General features: G+C 50.0%; 1 protein-coding gene across 1 annotated transcript in view; it reads left to right on the top strand.

The window, feature by feature from the left end:
- Window positions 1-229: 229 nt before the first annotated feature.
- The window catches only part of LOC139372811 (FH1/FH2 domain-containing protein 3-like), a 59,914-nt gene continuing 48,901 nt past the window's right edge, over window positions 230-11,242 (top strand). The window contains exons 1-3 of the mRNA XM_071112616.1: window positions 230-1,077; window positions 4,747-4,782; window positions 7,339-7,524. Of these exons, the coding sequence (XP_070968717.1) occupies window positions 974-1,077; window positions 4,747-4,782; window positions 7,339-7,524 (326 nt within the window). The 5' untranslated portion in view covers window positions 230-973. The remainder of the gene's footprint in view (window positions 1,078-4,746; window positions 4,783-7,338; window positions 7,525-11,242) is intronic.

The following is an 11,242-nucleotide window of genomic DNA, read 5'->3' as shown; positions in this document are numbered from 1 at the left end:
CGAGAGTCTCCTGGATCGGCCATGTTTCCCTAAAGTCCCAGATAGTTCCACAACCCTAACTCATAGACTAATCCCAAGTTCTAGAAGGATGTAGGATCCTGCCTCTGCCTCTCATGTCCCCATCTAACCTTAAGGTCATCTGCCATGTTATTGTGATGTGAATGACAAATCTCTATTTTTACACATTCATCCACCCCTCTCCTCCATCCATCCTTCTGTTCCCAGAAAATCGACACAGAACCAGTCAGCCAGCGTTCACAGAACCAACTGCATCACTTCCTCCAACTGCATCACTTCCTCCAACTGCATCACTTCCTCCAGCTGCATCACTTCCTCCAACTGCATCACTTCCTCCAGCTGCATCACTTTGAGAAAAAATAAAGAAATTAAAGAGCGAGAACAGGAGGAAGAGAAGAGGAAGAAAAGCCATCCTCCTCCTCCTCCTCCTCCTCCTCCTCCTCCTCCTCCTGTCTCTCTGCCGTCCCCACTAGTTACCCTGACTCCTCCTCCTGTCTCTCTGCCGTCCCCACTGGTTAGCCTGACTCCTCCTCCTGTCTCTCTGCCGTCCCCGCTGGTTACCCTGACTCCTCCTCCTCCTCCTGTCTCTCTGCCGTCCCCGCTGGTTACCCTGACTCCTCCTCCTCCTCCTGTCTCTCTGCCGTCCCCGCTGGTTACCCTGACTCCTCCTCCTCCTCCTGTCTCTCTGCCGTCCCCACTGGCTACCCTGACTCCTCCTCCTCCTCCTGTCTCTCTGCCGTCCCCACTGGCAACCCTGACTCCTCCTCCTCCTGTCTCTCTGCCGTCCCCACTGGCTACCCTGACTCCTCCTCCCCCTCTGATCTCCTCCCCCATCTCCCCATTGGCCCAGCCCTCTCAGCTGACAGCTCTCCTCGCTAGGCGTAAGTCCACTGTCACCATCCCTGCTACCACTGAAGTTACCACGCGGGGTATAAACCGCCCCTCCCCTGAGCGCATGCCCTACCTCCCCCACTCTCCCTTCCATCTCTTCTCCTATGACTTCGATGAGGAACCGATACTACCCGCAACTAAACCGGAAGTGGACTCTGCTGCTGCCAGGTTAGAAGGCACAAAGGTCTACATTTCCCCAAATTCCTCAGAGATTATTCCTCACTGATTGCCAGCTGTTTGAATTCTCTTACTTCCTGTTTCTCTGCTACTTCATGGAGTCTTTCACTGCCTTCAGTCTTCTTTCTGTCACTGCGTCCAGAAGCCTCACTGCCAACAAGCTTTCACTTGGTTTTACTCATGACACTTTAAATCTTACTTCCTGTCACCCTTTCTTGTTTTAAAAGCCTCCCCGTTCTCTGCTATGTTAGAAAGTCCTCACTACCAACCGCTACCTACCGCTACAACTCTCTCTACCACTGTTCACCTCTTCAGGTCTGCTGTTTCTGTCTCCTGTCACCTTTACCTCTGCCTGCCCTAGAAGACATGATCTCTCCCCCTCTTCCACTGTCTCCTGTCACCTTTACCTCTGCCTGCCCTAGAAGACATGATCTCTCCCCCTCTTCCACTGTCTCCTGTCACCTTTACCTCTGCCTGCCCTAGAAGACATGATCTCTGTCTCCACTTCCTCTAGTAGACCAGCAGTACTGCTGCTGGATTTAACCACCATGTTCCTTTATGTACTTTATAATTTCCTTCAGGTAACAGGTGTAACAGGTATAACAGGTGTAACAGGTATAACAGGTATAACAGGTATAACAGGTGTAACAGGTGTAACAGGTATAACAGTAGTAACAGGTGTAACAGGTATTACAGGTGTAACAGGTGTAACAGGTATAACAGTAGTAACAGGTGTAACATGTGTAACAGGTATAACAGTAGCAACAGGTATAACAGTAGTAACAGGTATAACAGTAGTAACAGGTATAACAGTAGTAACAGGTATAAAATTAGTAACAGGTATAACAGTAGTAACAGGTGTAACAGGTGTAACAAGTATAACAGTAGTAACAGGTATAACAGGTGTAACAGGTGTAACAGGTATAAAAGGTATAACAGGTGTAACAGGTGTAACAGGTATAACAGTAGTACCAGGTGTAACAGGTATAACAGGTGTAACAGGTGTAACAGGTATAACAGTAGTACCAGGTGTAACAGGTATAACAGGTGTAACAGGTGTAACAGGTGTAACAGGTATAACAGTAGTATCAGGTGTAACAGGTATAACAGTAGTAACAGGTGTAACAGGTATAACAGGTGTAACAGTAGTAACAGGTGTAACAGTAGTAACAGGTATAACAGGTCTAACAAGTATAACAGGTGTAACAGGTATAACAGGTGTAACAGGTGTAACAGTAGTTACAGGTGTTACAGGTGTAACAGTAGTAACAGGTATAACAGGTGTAACAGGTGTAACAGGTATAACAGGTGTAACAGGTATAACAGGTGTAACAGGTGTAGCAGGTATAACAGGTGTAACAGTAGTAACAGGTATAACAGTAGTAACAGGTATAACAGTAGTAACAGGTATAAAATTAGTAACAGGTATAACAGTAGTAACAGGTGTAACAGGTGTAACAAGTATAACAGTAGTAACAGGTATAACAGGTGTAACAGGTGTAACAGGTATAGCAGGTGTAACAGGTGTAACAGGTATAACAGTAGTACCAGGTGTAACAGGTATAACAGGTGTAACAGGTGTAACAGGTGTAACAGGTATAACAGTAGTATCAGGTGTAACAGGTATAACAGTAGTAACAGGTGTAACAGGTATAACAGGTATAACAGGTGTAACAGGTGTAACAGTAGTAACAGGTATAACAGGTGTAACAGGTGTAACAGGTATAACAGGTGTAACAGGTATAACAGTGGTACCAGGTGTAACAGGTATAACAGGTGTAACAGGTGTAACAGGTATAACAGGTGTAACAGGTATAACAGTAGTAACAGGTATAACAGTAGTAACATGTATAACAGGTGTAACAGGTATAACAGGTGTAACAGGTATAACAGTAGTAACAGGTGTAACATGTGTAACAGTAGTAGCAGGTATAACAGGTGTAACAGGTATTAACAGGTGTAACAGGTGTAACAGGTATAACAGGTATAGCAGGTGTAACAGGTGTAACAGGTGTAACCGTAGTTACAGGTGTAACAGGTATAACAGGTGTAACAGGTATAACAGGTGTAACAGTAGTAACAGGTATAACAGGTGTAACAGTAGAAACAGGTATAACAGTAGTAACAGGTATAACAGGTGTAACAGTAGTAACATGTATAACAGTAGTAACAGGTATAACAGGTGTAACAGGTGTAACAGTAGTAACAGGTATAACAGGTGTAACAGTAGTAGCAGGTGTAACAGTAGTAACAGGTATAACAGGTATAACAGGTGTAACAGTAGTAACAGGTATAACAGGTGTAACAGGTGTAACAGTAGTAACAGGTGTGACAGGTGTAACAGGTGTAACAGTAGTAACAGGTATAACAGGTGTAACAGTAGTAACAGGTGTAACAGTAGTAACAGGTATAACAGGTATAACAGGTATAACAGGTGTAACAGGTATAACAGGTATAACAGTAGTAACAGGTGTAACAGTAGTAACAGGTATAACAAGTGTAACAGGTATTAACAGGTGTAACAGTTGTAACAGGTATAACATGTGTAACAGGTGTAACAGGTGTAACAGTAGTTACAGGTGTAACAGGTATAACAGGTATAACAGTAGTAACAAGTGTAACAGTAGTAACAGGTATAACAGGTATAACAGGTGTAACAGGTATAACAGTAGTAACAGGTGTAACATGTGTAACAGATGTAACATGTGTAACAGTAGTAACAGGTATAACAGTAGTAACAGGTATAACAGGTGTAACAGGTGTAACAGGTGTAACAGTAGTAACAGGTATAACAGGTGTAACAGTAGTAACAGGTGTAACAGTAGTAACAGGTATAACAGGTCTAACAAGTATAACAGGTGTAACAGGTATAACAGGTGTAACAGGTGTAACAGTAGTTACAGGTGTTACAGGTGTAACAGTAGTAACAGGTATAACAGGTGTAACAGGTGTAACAGGTATAACAGGTGTAACAGTAGTAACAGGTATAACAGTAGTAACAGGTATAACAGGTGTAACAGTAGTAACAGGTGTAACAGCAGTAACAGGTATAACAGGTGTAACAGGTATAGCAGGTGTAACAGGTATAACAGGTGTAACAGTAGTAACAGGTGTAACAGGTATAACAGGTGTAACAAGTATAACAGGTGTAACAGGTGTAACAGGTCTTGCTTTTTATCTTTTTTCGTCTCTGCACTACGTATAGTTTGTGATGCTTTTACGTAGCTAAGGGGTCATGCTCCGTTCTTCACACCTATTAGCTAACATGTTTAGCTAGAAGTGTTAGCTTCATGCCTCTTGCCTACTATAACCTATCAGAGGGTAATTCTGCTAACTAGGAGGGATGTTATTAGCCACAATAGACAAGCGCTTGTGTTTAGCTTGTGTTTAGTTTCAAACGTATAGGCTACTAATGGTATCAAACATGCTATTACTGCTATCTAACAGGGTGCTAGCTAGCAGGGGAACAAGCACATGTCTCACCTATAGTAGGCTACTGCTAACTAGTTGCTAAGGTTTCTAATCGATCACCTATTACGTCTATCTAACAGGGTGCTAGCTAGCAGGGGCTCATGTTAGTTTCCTCAACCTCTTCTATTAGGGAACAGGGGTGTTGTGTTATGATTGGTTCTCCCTCAGTATCTCGCTCTCTCTCCACAGAACCGGAGTTCAAAGTCCTGTCACACCAGCAAATAAGTGAGCGAGCACAGTTCACACACACACACACACACACACACACACACACACACACACAAAAAGACACAGACACACACAGACAGACACAGACACACATAGTTGAGTGTAATGTTTTAACTTTACCTGAGTCCTATTAAAAACCTGTCTCTCCCCGTCTCTCCCTGTCTCTCCCCGTCTCTCTTCCTGTCTCTCCCCGTCTCTCCCTGTCTCTCTCCGTGTCTCTCTCTGTCTCTCCCTGTCTCTCCCTGTCTCTCCCCGTCTCTCTTCCTGTCTCTCCCCGTCTCTCTTCATGTCTCTCCCTGTCTCTCTCTGTGTCTCTCCCTGTCTCTCTCCCCGTCTCTCCCTGTCTCTCTCCCCGTCTCTCCCTGTCTCTCCCCGTCTCTCTTCCTGTCTCTCCCTGTCTCTCTCCGTGTCTCTCCCCGTCTCTCCCCGTCTCTCCCCATCTCCCCCTGTATCTCCCCGTCTCTCCCCGTCTCCCCCTGTCTCTCCCTGTCTCTCCCTGTCTCTCCCTGTCTCTCTCTGTGTCTCTCCCTGTCTCTCTCCCCGTCTCTCCCTGTCTCTCTTCCTGTCTCTCCCCGTCTCTCCCCGTCTCTCCCCGTCTCTCCCCGTCTCCCCCTGTCTCTCCCTGTCTCTTCCTGTCTCTCCCTGTCTCTCTCCCTGTCTCTCCCCGTGTCTCCCCGTCTCTCCCTGTCTCTCTTCCTGTCTCTCCCCGTCTCTCCCCGTCTCTCCCCGTCTCCCCCTGTCTCTCCCTGTCTCTTCCTGTCTCTCCCTGTCTCTCTCCCTGTCTCTCCCCGTCTCTCCCCGTCTCTCCCTGTTTCTCTTCCTGTCTCTCCCCGTCTCTCCCCGTCTCTCCCCGTCTCTCCCCGTCTCCCCCTGTCTCTCCCTGTCTCTTCCTGTCTCTCCCTGTCTCTCTCCCTGTCTCTCCCCGTCTCTCCCTGTCTCTCTTCCTGTCTCTCCCCGTCTCTCCCCGTCTCTCCCTGTCTCTCCCTGTCTCTCTCCCTGTCTCTCTCCCTGTCTCTCCCCGTCTCTCCCCGTCTCTCTTCATGTCTCTCCCCGCCTCTCCCCGTCTCTCCCTGGCTCTCCCTGTCTCTCTTCCTGTCTCTCTTCCTGTCTCTCCCTGTCTCTCTCCCCGTGTCTCCCCGTCTCTCCCCGTCTCTCCCTGTCTCTCTTCCTGTCTCTCTTCCTGTCTCTCCCTGTCACTCTCCCCATCTCTCCCCGTCTCTCCCCGTCTCTCCCTGTCTCTCTCCGTGTCACTCCCCGTCTCTCCCTGTCTCTCTTCCTGTCTCTCTTCCTGTCTCTCCCTGTCTCTCTTCCTGTCTCTCTTCCTGTCTCTCACCGTCTCTCCCCGTCTCTCCCTGTTTCTCTTCCTGTCTCCTCGTCTCTCCCCGTCTCTCCGTGTCTCTCTCCCTGTCTCTACCCGTCTCTCTCCCCGTCTCTCCCCGTCTCTCCCCGTCTCTCTCCCTGTCTCTCCCCGTCTCTCCCCGTCTCTCCGTGTCTCTCTCCCTGTCTCTCCCTGTCTCTCTTCCTGTCTCTCCGTGTCTCTCTCCCTGTCTCTCCCCGTCTCTCCCCGTCTCTCCCGTCTCTCCCCGTCTCTCCCTGTCTCTCCCTGTCTCTCTTCCTGTCTCTCTTCCTGTCTCTCCCTGTCTCTCTCCCCGTCTCTCCCCGTGTCTCCCCGTCTCTCCCCGTCTCTCCCTGTCTCTCTTCCTGTCTCTCCCTGTCTCTCTCCCCATCTCTCCCCGTCTCTCCCCGTCTCTCCCTGTCTCTCTCCGTGTCACTCCCCGTCTCTCCCTGTCTCTCTTCCTGTCTCTCTTCCTGTCTCTCCCTGTCTCTCTTCCTGTCTCTCTCCCTGTCTACCCGTCTCTCTCCCCGTCTCTCCCCGTCTCTCCCCGTCTCTCTCCCTGTCTCTCCCCGTCTCTCCCCGTCTCTCCGTGTCTCTCTCCCTGTCTCTCCCCGTCTCTCTTCCTGTCTCTCCGTGTCTCTCTCCCTGTCTCTCCCCGTCTCTCCCCGTCTCTCCCGTCTCTCCCCGTCTCTCTTCCTGTCTCTCTGTGTCTCTCCGTGTCTCTCTCCCTGTCTCTCCGTGTCTCTCCCTGTCTCTCCCTGTCTCTCCGTGTCTCTCTCCCTGTCTCTCCGTGTCTCTCTCCCTGTCTCTCCGTGCCTCTCCCTGTCTCTCCCTGTCTCTCCGCGTCTCTCTCCGTGTCTCTCTCCGTGTCTCTCCCTTTCTCTTCCTGTCTCTCCCTGTCTCTCCCTTTCTCTTCCTGTCTCTCCGTGTCTCTTCCTGTCTCTCCCTTTCTCTTCCTGTCTCTCCATGTCTCTCCGTGTCTCTCCCTGTCTCTCCTTGTCTCTCCGTGTCTCTCTCCCTGTCTCTTCCTGTCTCTTCCTTTCTCCCCCTGTATCTCCGTCTCTCCCTGTCTCTTCCTTTCTCTTTCTCTCTCTTTCTCTCTCTCTTTCTCTCTCTCTCTTATTCTCTATATTTTTCTCTTTCTCCCCCTCTCTCTCTCTCTCTCTCTCTCTCTCTCTCTCTCTCTATCCCTCCATGTCTCTCTCTTCCCCCCTCAGGTCTTCTCTGGGTGGTCTCCTCTCCTCCTCCTACAGACAGCATCAGGAGTCCCTGTCGGCAGAGAGAGAGAGACGTCGTGCAGAGAGAGAGGAAAGACTACAGAGGATAGAGAGAGAGGAGAGGAACAAACACAGTCGAGACTATGTGGACAAAATGGAAGAGGCCAGGATGGCACGGGATGAGAGGTGAGTTACATCAACTACATAAACTCATCCACACAGAGAGGGAGGGAGGGAGGGAGGGAGAGACAGAGAGGGAGGGAGGGAGGGAGGGAGGGAGGGAGGGAGGGAGGGAGGGGAAGAGAGAGAGGGAGGGAGGGAGGGAGGGAGGGAGGGAGGGAGGGAGGGAGGGAGGGGAAGAGAGAGACAGAGGGAGGGAGGGAGGGAGGGAGATGGGGGAAGAGAGAGACAGAGAGAGAGAGGGAGGGGAAGAGAGAGAGAGAGACAGAGGGAGAGAGAGCGAGAGAGAGACAGAGGGAGGGAGGGAGGGAGGGAGGCAGGGAGGGAGGGAAGAGAGAGACAGAGAGAGAGGGATGGGGAAGAGATAGAGAGAGGGGGAGAGAGAGAGAGACAGAGAGAGACGGGGATGGGGAAGATAGAAGGGGAGAGAGAGAGAGAGAGAGAGGGAAAGACAGAGAGAGAGATGGGGGGGCATCCTACCATCACACACTCTGCCAATAACACAAGTATTGACTTGAGGGAATATGTATGTCTCCAGTTAGGAAACAGTTCCTGCTTTATAATTGTTTTCAGGTTAAAAATGTGCTCTTTACTGCCAAAGGCACAGAGTAACAAAACTACTTTCCTCACTTTGTCTGTGTTAAGAAGCAGCATTTGAACTGCTGCTGTGGGTTATTTAGGGAACTGATTATGTTGAACTGAACACTGTGAAAAGTCTACAGCATTCATTATTTTACTTCTGCACTCTAACTAAAACACACACACACACACACACACACACACACACACACACACTGGCACAGGAACACACACACACACACACACAAAACACACACACAAAACACACACACACACACACACACACACACACACACACACTGGCACAGGAACACACACACACATTACACTGGCACAAGAACACACACACACACACACACTGGCACAGGGACACACACACACACACTGGCACAGGAACACACACACACACACACATTACACTGGCACAGGAACACACACACACATTTCACTGGTACAGGAACACACACACACATTACACTGGCACAGGAACACACACATGTGTGTTAGAATCCCATTTCCTCCTGCTGTCTCTGTGAAGGTCTGAGCTTAATGGATACAGAATATAAAGCACCTCACATTCAGGAGAGGGGGAAGAGAAGGGGGAGTTGGGTGAGGAAGGGGAAAGGGGGGGAGGGTGAGAGGTGGGATAGAGAGAGAGGTGGGATAGAGAGAGGTGGGATAGAGAGAGGTGGGATAGAGAGAGAGGTGGGATAGAGAGAGGTGGGATAGAGAGAGGTGGGATAGAGAGAGGTGGGATAGAGAGAGAGGTGGGATAGAAAGAGGTGGGATAGAGAGAGGTGGGATAGAGAGAGAGGTGGGATAGAGAGAGGTGGGATAGAGAGGGGTGGGATAGAGAGGGGTGGGATAGTGAGAGGTGGGATAGTGAGAGGTGGGATAGAGAGGTGGGATAGTGAGATGTGGGATAGAGAGAGGTGGGATAGAGAGGAGTGGGATAGAGAGGGGTGGGATAGAGAGGGGTGGGATAGAGAGAGGTGGGATAGAGAGAGAGAGGTGGGATAGAGAGGGGTGGGATAGAGAGAGGTGGGATAGTGAGATGTGGGATAGAGAGGGGTGGGATAGAGAGGGGTGGGATAGAGAGGGGTGGGTTAGAGAGGGGTGGGATAGAGAGGGGTGGGATAGAGAGGCGTGGGATAGAGAGGGGTGGGATAGAGATGGGTGGGATAGAGAGGGGTGGGATAGAGAGGGGTGGGATAGAGAGGGGTGGGATAGAGAGAGAGAGGTGGGATAGATAGGGGTGGGATAGAGAGAGGTGGGATAGTGAGATGTGGGATAGAGAGGGGTGGGATAGAGAGGGGTGGGATAGAGAGGGGTGGGTTAGAGAGGGGTGGGATAGAGAGGGGTGGGATAGAGAGGGGTGGGTTAGAGAGGGGTGGGATAGAGAGAGGTGGGATAGAGAGGGGTGGGATAGAGAGGCGTGGGATAGAGAGGGGTGGGATAGAGATGGGTGGGATAGAGACGGGTGGGATAGAGACAGGTTTACCATTCACTCTTGGTCTGGAGTCAGACAGGTTCACTGTTTAGAGTAGAGAGTAGAAGAGAGGAAGAGGAGGAGAAGAAAGAGGAGGAGAAGAAGAGGGATGAAGGCACATCTTGAACAGGTTTAATGTGATTCAGCTCTGATGTTCAGCCATCCTGCAGCCTATCCAACTGAGACTCTCTCTCTCTCTCTCTCTCTCTTCTCTCTCTTTTGTTACATACTTTCACTTGGACTGCCACTGAGAACATAGGGCGGGAGAGGGAGAGAGTAGAGGGAGATGGTGCTTTTTTTTCTGGTGCAGGAAGCAAGTGATGAGTTTAGAGAATGTGTTTTGTGGATAGGTAATGAGGCATGATAGAGAGAGTAAAGAGAGGAGAGAATGACAAGAAAGAGTGGAGAGGAGGAGAGAGATGGTTTGATCCTGTGAGCTGAGGTGGGAAGGTAACACTGGAGGGAGGGAGGGAGGGAGGGAGGGAGGGAGGGAGGGAGGGAGGGAGGAAGAGAATATGGTTACAAGGAAGTTCCTTCTGGAGTTGTGAGAGCTGAACAGAGACAGGAGACACAACCAGGACCGTACTAGGAGAGTTGATGTCCTTCAGACAGGAGACACGACCAGGACCATACTAGGAGAGTTGATGTCCTTCAGACAGGAGACACGACCAGGACCGTACTAGGAGAGTTGACGTCCTTCAGACAGGAGACACGACCAGGACCGTACTAGGAGAGTTGACGTCCTTCAGACAGGAGACACAACCAGGACCGTAATAGGAGAGTTGATGTCCTTCAGACGGGAGACACTACCAGGACCGTACTAGGAGAGTTGATGTCCTTCAGACAGGAGACACAACCAGGACCGTACTAGGAGAGTTGACGTCCTTCAGACAGGAGACGCAACCAGGACCGTACTAGGAGAGTTGACGTCCTTCGGACAGGAGACACAACCAGGACCGTACTAGGAGAGTTAACGTCCTTCAGACAGGAGACACAACCAGGAACGTACTAGGAGAGTTGATGTCCTTTTGGACAGGAGACACAACCAGGACCATACTAGGAGAGTTGACGTCCTTCAGACATGAGACACAACCAGGACCGTACTAGGAGAGTTGATGTCCTTCAGACAGGAGACACAACCAGGACCATACTAGGAGAGTTGATGTCCTTCAGACAGGAGACACGACCAGGACCATACTAGGAGAGTTGACGTCCTTCAGACAGGAGACACGACCAGGACCGTACTAGGAGAGTTGACGTCCTTCGGACAGTAGACACGACCAGGACCGTACTAGGAGAGTTGATGTCCTTCGGACAGGAGACACGACCAGGACCGTACTAGGAGGGTTGACGTCCTTCGGACAGGAGACACGACCAGGACCGTAATAGGAGAGTTGATGTCCTTCAGACAGGAGACACAACCAGGACCGTACTAGGAGAGTTGACGTCCTTCAGACAGGAGACACGACCAGGACCGTACTAGGAGAGTTGACATCCTTCAGACAGCGGACACAACCAGGACCGTACTAGGAGAGTTGACGTCCTTCAGACAGGAGACACGACCAGGACCGTACTAGGAGAGTTGACGTCCTTCAGACAGGAGACACAACCAGGACCGTAATAGGAGAGTTGACGTCCTTCAGACAGGAGACACGA

This window comes from Oncorhynchus clarkii, chromosome 18 (genome assembly GCF_045791955.1).
Source record: "Oncorhynchus clarkii lewisi isolate Uvic-CL-2024 chromosome 18, UVic_Ocla_1.0, whole genome shotgun sequence".
Classification (NCBI taxonomy): domain Eukaryota; kingdom Metazoa; phylum Chordata; class Actinopteri; order Salmoniformes; family Salmonidae; genus Oncorhynchus; species Oncorhynchus clarkii.
This window is presented reverse-complemented; position numbering and strand designations above follow the sequence as displayed.